This window comes from Pocillopora verrucosa, chromosome 14 (genome assembly GCF_036669915.1).
Source record: "Pocillopora verrucosa isolate sample1 chromosome 14, ASM3666991v2, whole genome shotgun sequence".
NCBI classification, from domain to species: Eukaryota; Metazoa; Cnidaria; class Anthozoa; order Scleractinia; family Pocilloporidae; genus Pocillopora; species Pocillopora verrucosa.
The window spans coordinates 15627011-15642880 of record NC_089325.1 but is presented as its reverse complement, the minus strand read 5'-3'; the positions used below and the strand labels follow the sequence as shown (position 1 = coordinate 15642880).

The 15870-nt window shown below is 37.9% G+C and overlaps 2 protein-coding genes across 2 annotated transcripts; both read left to right on the top strand.

Moving 5' to 3' along the window:
• The first annotated feature begins 5622 nt into the window (after positions 1-5622).
• LOC131785784 (melanopsin-A-like) lies at positions 5623-6585 on the top strand. Its single transcript, XM_059102726.1, has one exon. The coding sequence runs from the start codon at positions 5623-5625 to the stop codon at positions 6583-6585; it is 963 nt and encodes a 320-aa protein (XP_058958709.1).
• A 2729-nt stretch (positions 6586-9314) lies between these two features.
• Positions 9315-14775, top strand: LOC131785790 (mitotic spindle assembly checkpoint protein MAD2B). The gene is made up of 9 exons (XM_059102732.2): positions 9315-9460; positions 9866-9984; positions 10462-10533; positions 11685-11723; positions 12292-12359; positions 12535-12629; positions 12993-13066; positions 13543-13632; positions 14172-14775. Exons 1-9 carry the CDS (start codon positions 9415-9417, stop codon positions 14238-14240), a joined length of 672 nt encoding a protein of 223 aa, XP_058958715.2. The 5' UTR covers positions 9315-9414; the 3' UTR covers positions 14241-14775.
• The last annotated feature ends 1095 nt before the right edge of the window (positions 14776-15870 follow it).

Here is a 15870-nt window from a genome sequence, read left to right as displayed (position 1 = left end):
ATCGGGTTGAAAATGTTAAAACAATTGGTTCATGCGTCAGCTGTGCGTTCGTCGAGATATGAAGCACTTGGGAAGTTTGAAGAGCACTCAAGAAGCTAGAGTTGCTCTCGCTACGCCTCGAGCAACTCTTACGCATCTTTCGTGCTCTCCAAACTTCCCGCGTGCTTCATATCCCGATGAACGCACGCTGACGTATGAACCAATTGTTAATTATAACATAGCTAGTAAATTTTTCTAATCAAATTCAATTGCGCGAGCGTGCTTTATATTCCTATTGTGCACGCTCATGACGTAAACAAAAATCCCTCGAGAAAGAAATTTTCCATCGGGTTGAAAATGTCATAAAACAATTGGTTCATGCGTCAGCTGTGCGTTCATCGAGATATGAAGCACTTGGGAAGTTTGGAGAGCACTCAAGAAGCTAGGGTTACTCTCGGCTACGTCTCGAGCAACTCTTACGCATCTTTCGTGCTCTCCAAACTTCCCGAGTGCTTCATATCTCGATGAGCGCACGCTGACGTATGAACCAATTGTTAAATGATATCTGGGCGCGCAGGCCAGCTATGCAGGCGTCTCATCCGTGCAGCATGTGGAAAAACCAGCTGTGTAAAAGAAAGCTTCAACTATTGTTGTACGAATTCAGACAAACTTATTTAGTGTGAATGGGAGGCAATTATCCTAAGAATCTCAAAATGTAATGTAGTGAACATCTCTGAATTCGCGCCATTTCTGCCTGGCTGCGGCGCTCTCATACCGCAGGTAATGATCGAGGGCACGCAGCAGTTGCTCGCTTAATTACCAACCGCTGTTCGGGGATTGAGCTTGCACTTATCCCTCTAAGTCAAGACCGTTTCGTCTAGAAAGGATCGATTATGAATATAAGTCACCTTGTACATAACCTAACAGTGGTGTAGATTTAACGTCCACATATTGATGTAAAACAGAGACTAAACGCAAGCCAAAGTTAACGAAGAAACGTCTCCTCCTATCAGCTATTACAAACTCTAATCTCATTAATCTCTGAGCATAGCTATCTTCTCTGAAAATTGATATGTACCTGCCAGACAGTAACCTGTGCCTAAGTAGGATAACAAGTTGCACTTCTTTAGGTTATGCGTTGGTAGTCTCGGTGCCATTTGGCGAGTCACATAGCGTGACATTGCGTGACAATCGATTTGCCGAGAACTCAATTCTCTTTCACTCTTTCACACCGTTAGGCTTCGTCACTTCAATTTGTCTAAATTATGTTCTTTTCAGAATTCAAGTGAAACAACTGACGAGGTCCACTAAAGATGTTATCAAGAGATTTCATGCATTTTTTTTCCTCTTAGCACTGATCACACCCAAAACAATCGAAAGTATTAGTACATCTTCAATTTCACGCTGAGTAGTTAGGGCCTAACCTATGTAGGGTCCATCTCGATCCATTTTGTTCCCCGTTATATCTCATGCCTTCCAACAGTGACATCGTCCCTGCTGGCAAGTTGTCAGTGTCGGCACTTAACCACGGGTTTTCTTTCATTCTTTCTGTCTAATTTGTTTCACGACTATGCACTTGGGTGCACGTGTTTTTGTTTTCTCTCCAATTTTTTTTTTTTAAATTTAACTCCTCATTTTCACTTTCTCCTGTTCCTCTTGTCACTTCAAACTGGAAAACAAGCAAACCCACGCAATTCATTTTATTGCTAAACATCATTTACATCGTAATGCTTTTGACCTGTGACCGTGAAAATGAGGATTTTTGCATTTAAATGTGAATTGATTTTTTTTGTATTATTCGCAGCTCGTGAAAAGGCAATATTTACACTCGGTTTTTTTACTTTATACGCAAAAGTTAATTTTTCAGAGGAAAGGTAGATCCTCAAAGAATCTAAGTGGGAGATAGTTTAGTAAGAAATGCGTGGTTTCTGGTGGCGTCGAGATCTTATATTTCCGCTTACATCTATTGTTACGTAAAAATAGTTAGTGAATCCACGCATACAGGATGTACACGTTTCATTAATAGTTCTCTTTAAACAGTTTCACGACGTTTTCCGAAGCAATTTGACAAATCGTTTGACAAGATGCAGGTAGAACTGAAGATTTATGTGTTTCTTCCATTGAATGGCGGAAAAAAGGAAAGTGGCAGAAGTACCCTCCGCACTGATTCACGTATCACTGACTCAGGAGGTTGTGCTGCCTATGAAATGTCTTCGAAATGAAGATTTTGTTGAGTCTAACTTTGGAGGGTTTTTTACTGCTAGTGTTTGAGTTACCCGAACTTCTCATAATACCCGAAAGAATACTTGAATTCCGCTTTCACAACCTTTGTGTAATTACTATTTATTCCATTATTCTCTTACGTAAGTGATAATACTTCGTGGCCCTTCCGTTCGTTGAATGATGCAGTTCGGCTAAACACCTTTACGTTCAACGTGAAATGTTTAAAGAAAAACATTTGATCGGTTATGCAAACCAAGTTTAGCTGAAAAACTGCGGTCAAAATTATCGCATATTTAGCGATAATGAACGTTGGCCTTAGTAAGCAATGTTAAGATGTCTTATTGCAAAAACTGGAAGGAAATTTATTTATTGCAAACAGCTCTTTACAGAGAACTCTGGAGGTCAATTCGATAATGGAGGTCGATTCTGGAGGTCGATTCGATAATGGAGGTCGATTCAGGAAGACATTTTTTTTTACTTGTCGCATGGTGTTTAAGAACCTATTCTCTATTTTCTTTGTTTCTTATTTCTTTCTAATTAAGATCTACATTCTAATTCTCCCCATTGTGTGCTTTTAATATTTCTAATGCTCGTTCAGGAGTTTGGTGTTTAATCATATGATATCCCCAGTTAAAATTTCCCCACTCATGACTTCTCTGCATGACATTGTTCTACTCTGGAGCGAAAGTACAACATCTTTCTGAGTTTCAGCTACAATTACAGTTTGAGCTTCATAAATGAATATACTTATATTATTATTATTATTATTATTTTTGCAAATATACTACTGTCATTGTGCAAGAAAATATTGGTCCAATGGAAAATCCGAGTAAGAGAAAAGATGTCACGTACTCGCACTAGATGATTGACTCAGGGACTCGTACAATGGAAGACTACTACGTGACTAGCATGTATATTAACGTTAAAGCCACAAACATAAGACAGCAGTGTCGTTCACATTATCGCGGAATTCTTTTTACAACCCTAAAAAAAACCTTAAACATTTGCTTGTTTGCCACTTGGCAGAGAGACACACTGTCCGAATCTTACCTTCTTTGCTTCTCATTATGATCTGGCAATTTAAAAGCCGATTTATTACAAGAGAACTAACACACAACTACCACGCAGTTTCGTTCATATTTCGATTTCATTTATTTATCAACGTGTTTAAATCTTTGGAAAAAAAGAGGTGTTTTAAAGATTCTTAAAAAGAGCTATTCTAGAGTAAGTTAATATTATGCTAGAAGCTAAGAAGTGCTCGTATCTAATTCTTGATTTCTAAAATCGCAAAACCCAAGTTTGCTATTAGCGTAAATGTAAGGAACTTGCCCAGTTTTTTTTCCTTTTTTTAATTTTTTTTTTTTTGCTTTCTTTTTAAAAGCTTTTTTACGTGTCTTTTGTTTTAAATTCAAAGAGAGATTTATGTCGACTCCTCAATTATCCCACTCTTTCTTCATTTTCCCAGTCGTGAGAAAAGACCAAAATGAAAAATGGTTAAAATGACGGTATACAGCTCATTTTGGTTTTTGGAGACCACCTCGGGAACATTAGCCTTTAATTACTTCAACTTTGAAATTTTGGTTGTGCTAACGTTTAGCAATGTATCTTTTACCTTGTACGAAATGTCTGAATGCTACTTTTTTCACAGATCAATAAGCAAACAGACCTACTCAAAGACCCAAAAGTATTTTAGTTGAAGACGCAGGGCAGTGTTTAGGAGCAGCAAGCAGAAAACAGCAACTGTCATCTATTTCACCACGCATTGCGCCGGATAATTAGCCAATAACTCATGATTTTCGATTCAGTCCGGTCTGTGTGGTATTATTGCCGTATGAATTGTCATGAAAAATCAAAATTTCAGCAATTGGAGAAACTAGTTAACGGTGAAGATGTTGTTTGGGGTGTTGAAGTGTCTTTTTTTTGGTTGTAAGGCTGCGAAGAAGGTGCTTCCTTATTTTTCAAATGATAACGGCCCTTAGGGATGTGAACACCCATGACGTGAGGTCTTGAACATTCTATAAAAGTCTTTCGCTTGAGAAGATTTCCCCAAATGTGATGTTGATATTGTAAAAATTTCAAAAACCCTTTCTAATGGAAAGGTTTATTTATTTCCGCCGGGCACTGATACGATGAGGGGGTTTGGAGCTCACGAAATCATTTTAAAAGAATTAGATTCTTGTTGTGATGGACGGAAACGAAGGGTGAGAGGCAAAGAGTAACTTGAAATGAATTTTTTTAGTATTGTTTTTATTTCACGAAAGAATATATTAGTAAACTGATCACTTAGGAGAAAATGGCACACCCGCATTCATGCTGTATTTTTTCGACTAGAAATGGTTCATTTCCAAAATAAAAATTAGATTTTTGTTCAGTCCGTGGAGTGATACATAGACTGTGATGAGGAAGCACTCAGCTGATAAACAAAAATGGATGTATACGATTTCATTGACACCTGTGATCTTCTTCAGAAAGACTAACGCCATGTTTTTGCCTACTCTACATTTCAATACCATGGCGGACTAAGCTGTTGCCGAAATGCGAGCCTTGCGAGCAGATTCGTTCTTGCTAGACCAGCGAGCTCGACCAAGTCACGACTGTTATCAATGATTGCCGAAGAAGAAGATCTTTGTACAGTATCGATGTTCTGTTTTTGTCTGCAGTTAGCATTCACGTGTATATACTGCTTGAATTATTGCAAGGCACGTGTCAAGCCTTTGCCGATAATACTTCCGCTTCATGGTGAAAAGCAATTACTTGACAATAAAAATGCGAATTTCTTTCCTTTTAATAAAAGCGATCTTCTCAAAAGTTTTAATCCGCCTCTAAGAACTAACTTAGGTCACTTAGGCAGACGGTATTAAGCAGTGGTAATACTAGATAAAATAACTGAATTGTCTTTGTGTTTTTTTTCCACAATTATCTTACAGTTACGTAATGATATGTGTTAGTGATAGAAAGGAATATATCAAACGAAATTTAACAGTAATCACGTGTAAACAGTAGCTTAACCGTTCAGGAACCCGTGTTCTCGGAAGTTGCGTGGGTATAGTGGTGGGCTTTGTTGTGCAACCTTACATCAAATAAAGTCAATGGTCTAATTTCGATATATTGAAATTTCCAGAGTGCAGTGGGTGATGAAAAGAAAATGATATGGTTGATATCGCACGTACAAGCAAGTTTCCTGCTGATGTTTAAAAAGGATCTTAGAAAGCGAATTAACCCCAGCAAATCAGAATTCGTAGAAAGCAAGTGATCAAAGGCACTGGGGTAAAGTAACCTTGCTCATTTTTCATCGTTCCTTGACTCGTCTATTATAAGAGACTTTGCTGCCTCGATCTTGGATTTCAAATTAATTGACTTATCTCAGATTTTCCAAAACCAAGGAGTGGGTTGAATCGCAAGCTTCTTCCCTAACTGAAAATGTATGCGATAAACACTTGGGATACCATTTTCTTGGTCATCGAGTTTGTGGTGTGCCTTTTAGGAATCGTCTTCAATGGTTTGGTAATTCTTACAATTTGTAGGAGCATCCATCATCTTTCCTCACCGAGCTATCTCATTCTAAGCATCGCAATCAGTGATTTTATTTCCTGTTCAGTGGCTGTTCCATTTTCGATCGCAAGACACTTTAGAGAGGGATGGCCATTTGGCATGGCTGGATGCAAAGCTCATGCTTTTATGATCTTCCTTTTCGCTCTCGTCTCTATTACTCACTTGGCTAATATTTCTGCCGGAAAGTATTTGAACATTACACGGTCTCTTTACAAGAACTCGTACTTTAGCAAGAGACAAATTCTACTGGTAATCTTGGCCTCTTGGATTTTCTCGCTTGGTTTTAGCATTGCGCCTCTGTTGGGATGGTCGCGATATGGCTTAGAGGGAACTAATGCTACCTGCTCTATAAAGTGGGAATCTACTCGAGGAGGAGATAAGGCATATTTTGGAATTGTTTTTATAGCATGCTACGTATTTCCAATCGCAGTGATCACATTTTCTTATTACAAGATCCACAAGGTTTCCAGAGGGATCGTTCGCACTTCATCCCAGATTGGTTGCATTGGATTGACGATGACACAAGCTTTGCTGAGGAAACACCGCAAATCAGCCATGTACTATTTGGCTATCATAATTGCTTTCATGGTTTCATGGTCCCCCTACGCTGTTGTGTCTTTCCTCGCAGTGATAGGGAGAAAAGTGCACCCAATTGCAGCCAGCACATGTAGTGTGTTTGCAAAGATCTCATTTATCCTGAATCCAATTCTGTATGCTATTTTTTCCCGCAAGTTTCGACGACGGATGGTTCGCGTTGTTCCCATGACCAGGCCAAATCGAGAGGTGAGACCAACTACTTGTGTTCAAAACTCAGCAACATTGGCTTTGTGAAAACTATCCATTTGACAGAGAGAAAGTTAATATTGCCTTTCTGAACTCTCCCGCTGAAATAATTATTTTCATTGACTCAACTCTGATTTAATTCAATAGCCTTTCGTGTCATTAAAACGTCAAAGATATTTTGATTCACTTGTGATTGACTTCAGTTGTAACTTTCTCTCAACGATAGCACATGAGTTCTTGAAAGCTAATGCTAAGATAATGAGAAACGTCTATATAAATTATATTTCTTTTTGCCCGTAAATTTAATTCATCATATAGTTACGACGTGATGTTCTTAACTCAATAATTACGTCAGTAGCAAGTCCTTCACCGAGTATGTTGGGCCGCAATGTCGGGGAAAACTAGCTGCAGACCCCACAACACGCCATTACCACGGGTATCAAGGACTTTTGACCTGTCTTATAAAGTTTCCACTCTACTTGTCGTTGATTATTGCTGAAGGCTACTGTCACCAAGTAAACGCTTTGAAGTACATGCTTATACATTCGCTATAGGAAGGTATGAGTGGGCATGCCGGCCAACCGACTACGCAAGATTTAATTTTTGTTGTTAGAACGCTGTATTAACCCAACACTTTTAGAGAATCTCACCAGTGCACCACAAAACACTTAATGCTTTCCATCAACCGAATCTATCATAAAGGCTCACGGTCGGGTAAGGGTGCTTACGATTTTCCAAGACTTTCTATAACTCTGAACTCAACTCGAAATAGTCTTTAAATAAATTGCCATTTTGTTTCACGCCCGTCAAACTTTTCCTTTGTTTCTTTAACTCATTACAAAACCACAACGAGCACCTCATTAAACGTAGGTATCAAACTTTAGGAGTAACATTGAATGAATCGGTTGCCTAAGCACTAAGAGAGTTGTTAGACTCTCTCCTTCTTCGAGAAAAAAAGTCACCTCAATTTCAGACACTTTGTTATTGGCAAATTTACGGCAACTTCTCATTCAGGTATCTGCTCTTCTTTGAAATCAGGATCTTCTTTTACAGTGGTTCATACCAGCAGTTAGTGCGATCACATGTATCAACGGTCAATCAAAAGAACGAAGAGCGCTGTTGATTATGTAACGAGACCATCTAGTGCTCTCCGCCAAGAAAGGGCCGGGTCACACTTGAGTGAATTAAATGGAGAATAATACATGGGCGAGTGTTTAACTCGAGATGTCGAGTTGATCACGAGAAGAGAAATTTCATATCTACAAGCAACCGTGTATTATTTTGTTTATCATATAAACACAAGAGCCCTTTACTGTCAAGAAAAGTCGACTCTATTAAAGAATGAAAATAAAAGGATCGGCAATCTCCGAAAAAAAATCGTAGAGTGCGTTGGCGCACTTAAGATGAAAACATGCGTTGAATCACGACAAAAACAAACAATGGGCCTAATTTCAATATACAAAATTCTCAAGTATTGAAATGGTCCTTGCCGACAGAAGAAATCCTTCAGGTAAACAGCCATAATCGGCCTCTAGCAAATCTTCCAGTTGTCGATTTTTGTTCTCAGCCGCGAGAAATGCCATTACCAAAGTCACTAAATACGTAACTTTCGGTTTTTCATTTCGTATTTTGGTTATCTTTCTTTCTAGGAAAGTTTGAACGTCACTGTCTGAAAGCGTCGATATGGATATTTCAGTTTTTTAGCAGCCATAATCCGAAAATATTCCTACAAACGACCAAGTGGCGCGAAAGGCGTGTGAAGTGTCAGCAACTGATTGGCAATATCAAACACACGTGAAAAAATATCGTTTTTTTTTCACGTGTGTTGTTACGGCTTTTGTCAGGGCTGGAAATCCTGGTATAACACCGTAGTTTGTATGATAAAATATTACCCAATTTTCGCGAGTCCAAAATTGGCAAAAATTTCCCGTTTTCCAAATTTGGGCGACGGTCGCATCAAACTAGTGTTCTTTGACCAAAACTTCACTGACTGCTTCATACGTCAATCACAAACCCATCTTGCTCTGAAAAGTCGTGGTAAAATAACCAAAGATCTCGCAAGAATCAGTACTACGCAGGAACGGAATTTTTTTTTCGTGCTGATCTCAGTGCGTTTTGGTCGACGCTTGCGCTACTTGTGCTGGCTTTAATACTTGTGATGGAAGGAGAATTTCACGTTGAAGCTATCTGTTTTTTCCAAATTGTTACGGTGCTCACATGCCTCGTTTCCCGCGAAAGAAAAAGGGTTAGATGGACGAGGAAAATTCTGTCGTCGCGCCCCAAACTAGGGAAGCGAACTCAAGGATTTTTTCACACTGAAATTATAAACCATCGTGTCTTGAACAACATGACAGCTAAATGGTTGAAAAAAAAAAAACATGATTGTTTGTTTTGCCAAAATTTGGAGGCCTCCGAGGACATCGCGTCGATTGAAGACCGCAAAAATTTGGCAATGTTACTTGCTTGTACTTTCAAATCGGAGGTACCCTACTTGTTGACAGATTTTTCACGAAACAAACAATAAAAAGCTCTAGTGCAACCTGGGCAAAAGCTTTTTCCGATGCCTCCGTTGTTTGTTACAGTATTAAATCTTATATGTACAATCAAAACTTTTGAAAAATTGCTTAACATTGTATTTAGCGAAGTATACTGTTAACATTTCAGCGTTACAACACGATTGTTTCCTGCAACTACACATGATCTGTCTGTTATGAATTATTAAAGTTGTTTCACCGCTGACCACTCGTATTTCGCTCTTTTTTTTCTTAACCCCGCTCGTCACCTGTACCGAAGTAACTCCCGAATAAAGGATGGCCTGCGCAGGTGTAGTGTTATCTAGAGCATTTATCATTGAAGACTAAGCGTCTACTAAAGGAAATGCAACAAGGGGAAGGAGAAGAGCAGAATTTTGACCTGTTAACTGGTTTGTATCTATTTACTATAATCGAGTGAATGCACCGAGTAGGTGACTTCAAATTTGCTGTTTGGTCGGTCTGCAAATTTAATAGTTCCTTTATTTAACCATTCGACTAGCATCTAATTTCTCCTTACGATATCACCACTGCATCGAACATTGAGGTCACGAGAATACAGTATATGATCCCCTACAGAAATTTCCTAAGGTGCTGATAAGGAGAATTTGTCTAACAATCAAGAGCTTCTCTAGATGGAGATCATTTCCTCAATTCTCGTGACTTAAATGTGTGATTCAGGGGTGATATTTTAGGGACAAACTAGATGCTAGACACTCTAAGGGGTCAAATAATTCATTTATGTTCCTTGACAAAATCTGTTGAAGCTCAGCGTATGAAAGAGTTTGTTAAAATAGTTTCAGGTGGTGTTTTGTGTGAGTTCTTAGAAGTAGCATTTCACCTCATCTTATATGTGAGGGAAGTCTATCCTGCTGTGGTATTTGAGAGAAGAAAAAAGTATAATGTTCCTGTACAGGTATGGTGTCAAATTTTTGTCAATTGTTAAGGTTAAGAAAAATACCTCTTATTGCAACTTATCATGGAAAGCTGTTTTTTTATCTGTAAATCAGTTATGAAGGGTTTGCAATTACATGTATTGTTGAAATCTGTAGCAAATATCATGGCTCTTCTCTACTCATGAGTTTGGGTAGGAGACCCACTTGGAGCTGGTGATTACTGATAAAAATTTGATTTTGGGGGATCAGAGAGGGCTACACATCAGATGGTTTCTGGATGATGTTTTTTGACCTTAGAATTAGCAGTTTTATCCTTAACTTCCCATGCATTATTTAGGTGTAAATTCACAGAGAAAATATATGTGGTCCCAATAAAATTTATGAAAATAACTTAAATACCAGCAGTGATAAATGCAAGGTCTCTATGTTTTCCAGTAACCCTGGATTCTATTTTTTTTCCTTTGGCATCTTCTTGAATTTGAGTGTTCTTTCTGCAGATGTGTTGTCACCCAGATTTGAACCAGTATATCTTAGACGTGCTTCACACCATGAAGCCCTTATTGGAGGAGGTGTGTATTTAAATCATAGCTGCTTGATGATTATAATTTTGTTCTCCAGTTTAATGACTCTTTTGTTTTTCTTGAACTCTTTTGAATCTTGGATCACCAATACTTAAAATGGTAAATAAAGTTGTAGGCATTTTAAAACTTTTTTGCATCACAAGCAAAGATTTTAAAAAGCTTCTACCAATTCTTTTGTTGTTGTTTTATTGTGCCAGATTTCTTTAACCCCTAACCCATAAGAGTCACTAACTTCTTATTTCTTCTGACAATATCTCCTCTGAATCACACTTAAAGATTACAAGAATGATACAAAACAAGAATAAAGGAAATGATCACCAACTTGGGTGTAAAACGTTAAAATTCAACTTAAGATAGCTTCCATGTATTGTATTCAGCCCAACTCTCTAAAAAATTTTACGAAACAAATAGTTTCTGCATTGCAGAGTACCTCTAGTGATAGAACACAGATGATGTAAAGATATAGAAAGGACTAAAAAGAGGCACTGGATGTGCAACCAAGTGTGTTACTGACTATTTGTTTTATATCTAATAATAAAAAAAAACAAAGTGTTTTCAATGGTGATGCCATCTTGTAATATGTCTGTCCTCTAATAGCTCATAAGTTAGAACTGGTCAAAAATTCCAATAAAATCCAACTTATGATAATGCCTGTTAGAGTTAATCACAATCATAGTTTATTACAAACTATGACATTTCCACCCTGGGCAGGTGAGGTATCCTACCCAGGTTGGTTAAAACCACCTGTCCATCAATCTCTTATCTTGATCATGTTTACATGGAAGGTGGGGTAACCTGCCTAGGTGGGTAGCCTGGTCTGGCAGGTAGGGTAACCCTGTCAGCTGGGGTCATAATTTTCTAGGTAATTGTCTCAAGGTGGGGTATCGTGCCTACCTGCATTCGCATTCATGTTGCATTGGTAAGTAAACCAACAACCTCACCCCAGGATCTTGGAATGTAAGACAATATGTTAGCAGGGGGCTATTTTTTTACCATGGCTAAGCAGATAACCTCACCAACCTGGGGTCCCCCACCTTCATGTAATCAGGGCTTTAGGTGGGTTACTTTTTAGCTCCTTTACTCCTGTAGATTTTTTAGTGTTCTTCATAGTTATGCCTGTGGCATTATATCTTTACTAGGGCAAAGTTCAGAGGGTTGCCTTGGTTATTTCAGACAAAGTAAGTTACTTTTGCTTGTAAAAACACCAGTATATAGTGCCTAACTTATGACGTACATGCTGAAGGTGTTAAGTGAGGAAACAACACCTCATATGGATGTTTGGTCTTTTTGAATGTGCTAAGATCATTTTTATGTTAAGTACACATAAAGAACATGTAGTGGGTCTCTTTTATGAGCATTTACCTTTAAGGCAAGAATTTTCCAAAGATCAATTTATATCAAATTGTTAGGAAAATGATAAAGACATTGGAAACAAAATGATGACAAGTAGTAACCTAAATACCCACTGTTTTTTAAGGATACACGCTGTTTCCTGTTTCCTGTTTCGCGTTGTTTGGTTTTAACCTTATAATGTTATACATGGGATGCCAGGTCACTAAGTGCCTCTCAGGGTGAGAGCCATTGGGGTTGATTTTCTTCATAACAATTGAAAACAAGCTTTGAAAAAAACTCTTAAGAGTCTTTAAATAACAGAAGTTAATGTCTATGCAGACTTAAACTGGAAGAGGTAAAATTAAAACATGTACTGTATTTTCAACTGAAGGTATATCATTCTCTCTTTCTTAGAAGTTCATTCCTGTTGAACGATTTGTTTTTGAGGTTGGTAATCCAGAAGGAGTCAGCACAACAGAAAGGTCAGTGTTGCCTTGGTCAATGTAACTGACCAACTACATTATGTACACTTATTCTTGGTACATTATATTCTAATTAAAAATAATTTTTGGAAGGCAAATGTAAGTGTGGCAGTTATTTTGCACAATAATTATTTTTGTAAAAAAGTTATAAATTTGTGGTTCATTTCCTTTTCAGCCCGGACAATTTCTTACTCTCCACGGAGAGAGCTCTCAGAGGTTTTCTCCTCAAGATCAATTCATGTGATGCACTGTTAGAGCCAATCCCGAAAGGTACATACAAGTGAGGTAGTTAATTTTTGTGATGTTCTTTTAAGGTAAGGAGTTAATTGTTGGTTTTGAGTTTAGTATCCTAACTGCAACACATTAAGGCTTAAGATAACTTAAACTCTCCTTTAACTCCGTTGAGTGACCAAGACTGAATTTCACTTTGCAACATCAATACAAAATCAAGCAGACGACTGATGAGAATTTAAAAAAAATCATAATTAAGGGATTGTTAATTGATGCAATAGCAAATTCTCCAAGCTGAAATCACAAGGATCGTATGGTAGATAGTAAGGAGAATTACTTATGAAATCTTGAGAGTTAAACAGTTAAGGTTCATAATTTAAGTTTAAGAATTGTCTTTTGCAGGATGTACATTTTCCATTCTTGTATACACCAAAGAATCGTCTTTCTTAAAACTGCAGGAGGGTCTCAATCTTCAGGTTTGTCAGGACCAGAGAAAAGTATTCAAATGGAAAAGTACATTTAATAAATAGATTGCATGTTGCTGTGAGTCAGTTCAGTAATAGATCACAGATATCGTCAAAGTTTTGGTAAGAACGAAGAAGTGGCGCACGTGCGTGCCACTTTATGCGTGCGTAATGCGGCTTATTATATAATGTATTGCCTTGCGTTGACCCAGGGGGTGTCACTTATTTTTTCCATAAACACACAATATTGGTATTAGAAGATGCATCCTTCCTTTAACCATTTAGAGTGTAATTATCTAAAAACTATCGGCATTTGGGGATACTGACCGTGATTGGTTCGAGGCCTTCCGTCTGATTTCCTTCTTCCGTCGAGCCCAAACCATTTCGTACTTGTATTAAAGAAATAAAAGGAAATAATACTGTAACGATATTTGTCGGAGTTCAAAGCAAAGACTGTAACTGTTAAATTTATTTTGTTATGGATGTAGGAGTTTCCTTGGGTTGAGGCAGATGAACGAACGAAAATGAAGGAATCGGTCATTATACCTCTTAAATCAACTTCCACTGGAATCCTAAAGGTAAGCGATGTTTTACAGAATAGCGGAATATTAGGGTCCCAAAATGCGTACGTATTCTTAAATTTGTGGTCTTAATTAAACAAATTTTCTAAGGGAAATGATTGTTGTATCACGGGATATTACTTGTTGCTCGTTTTTTGTAGCCGTTCAAGTTAGTGATCACTCAAAGGGTCCCCATGCTTGATGCTAAAGGACATTTCTCTCCGTGCCTTTTCCCTGCCTTAACAATCCACGAGGGCGCTGAAAGGATTTGTAGCAAAAAAAAAATAGTGATAACCAGGGCACCAAAAGTACACATGCACCGCCAGTTATATATGGCATCGTTTTGGAGACAATCATCTTACAACCAGGAGTTGAACAGTGTTTAAAACTAGATCAAGTATGTTAATACAGAGGCACATATTTACAGAGACAGTAGTATAATTTGTTGGTTAGTTATTTGGCTCCTTACAGGCTTTCTAATGGAAAAAGGCCTCGGGAAGTCCTGACATGCGTTTATAGATAGGCATCGCTTTGAAAACATGTTTTTATTTCCAAAGATGCAGCTTTTTGTCGAGGAATGTGCTGAGAGGACCAGGAATGGTAGAGACAAGGTTGAAGACGTTTGATGTGATTGCATTCTTCCCGTCAAAGAGATCACGCCTTCCACAGACTTGAAAAAGAAAAAAAAATAGCAAACTTAGCGTTTTCATGCCACGCCTTGAATACACTCTAAATGGCTAAAAATAAATGGAAAAGTAGTAGATGGTAACTTCTCTGCTGGCATCATCCATGTGAGCCGACGATGAAGGAATATATTTTTGAGGAAACTAAGTGTTTACCACATGGCAGGTGGAAAATCAGTCGAGATCAATCTATGGCGCATCTACACATTCAGCAGTGCTACTACAAATTCACTAACCTAAAGCGGAACAGCGAAACAACAAGGCACAGCGTCGTGCTTTTTACAGTAGTTATTAGTTTTTTTCGATAGAATAAAAGTATAGACAATGGAAAACTGTGTCAATCGTTTTCACTGCAATAAAAGATCTCTAACAAGTGTCTTATCTTACCGAAATAACGGCCGGTCAACGGACAATGTCCGGACTGATTGGGGATTTGACCGATCAAACTTTTGTCTTGCTGATAATGTTGACCGGTCACGTTTGACAAGTCGCTGTGTATTACGCAACTTTGTTCTGAAATCCTGGGTGAAATGCAACTAGAATCGTTAACAATTCGCGCATTGAAACAGACGTGGGTTCGGTCACTTCCGGTCACAGTATTAAAAATAAGTTCACTTTTATTAGTTAATTTTAAAGTTTTACATTTCTCCTTGCATATACAGTAACTACTCGGCCCAGAATAAATATAATCAATGCTAAGGAACTATACTTTATAAAACCAATAATTGTTCCTCTTTTCGCAAGGTTATCTACGTGTTTATCTCTCGCGTGCGTAATATAAACATTCAAGGTTGATGTGTACGATAATGATTTTTAACGTGTTACGGTTTGAATTGCAAACAATGGACCTATTAATACACAAAAGCTGATTTTCATTTCGCCGCAGTAATTAATTTTTATTGTTGATAGTGAGTGCTCTAAAAAGCTCTAAGCCCCAAGCAACGACCTTTTTTGGAATTATTTAACGTCAGTTTTGGTTTATCGGTTCCTTTTTTTAAGAGTTAGTTATCTCATAAGTTTGACCAGAAACGATACACGACTGAGCTATAATATATTCGGCCGGTCACATCTCCGGAAACTATTTCGAGCCTTGCTACACAGTGAGACCGTAGAGACGTTTTTGCAAAATTGCTATTAAACAGATTATCTTAACAAAAGAACTAGCCAGATTCTGAGGTAAAGCGCGAATTAAAATAAAAGTGAAAATTTTTTTCCATTCATTAAACGACCAAATTTGTGCATCATCTACTTCAAAATTCATAAATAATCCTTTCAACAATGTAAATGTACAAATAGTAGCATGTCTAATGACTGAGAACAAGTTCATTTATGTCAGACAGTACAAAGCTGTGGCAGAACAGTGAATTTAATTGATTGACGGGAGAGTGGCGAAAAAGTAACAAAAATTGAAATGGTGGACAGGTAGGGAAAGAGTGAAGTTGGATTCAGAGTGCGAGGGAGAATGCTACGAGAAAAAAGATTCCTACAAAGCACAAATAAATCGAAGAATAAAGGTCTTGGGCAATGACAAAAGAGCAAAAATGGAGGAACTTGAGGCCCGATAAGAAAAATA

Bases quoted from the DNA above. Each gene is read 5' to 3' on its own strand.
- LOC131785784 (XM_059102726.1), top strand. From the start codon at position 5,623: ATGTATGCGATAAACACTTGGGATACCATTTTCTTGGTCATCGAGTTT.
- LOC131785790 (XM_059102732.2), top strand. From the start codon at position 9,415: ATGCAACAAGGGGAAGGAGAAGAGCAGAATTTTGACCTGTTAACTG. The intron at 9,985-10,461 runs GTATGGTGTCAA...TTCTTTCTGCAG, and splicing joins AGTATAATGTTCCTGTACAG to ATGTGTTGTCACCCAGATTT. The intron at 12,630-12,992 runs GTACATACAAGT...TGTCTTTTGCAG, and splicing joins GTTAGAGCCAATCCCGAAAG to GATGTACATTTTCCATTCTT.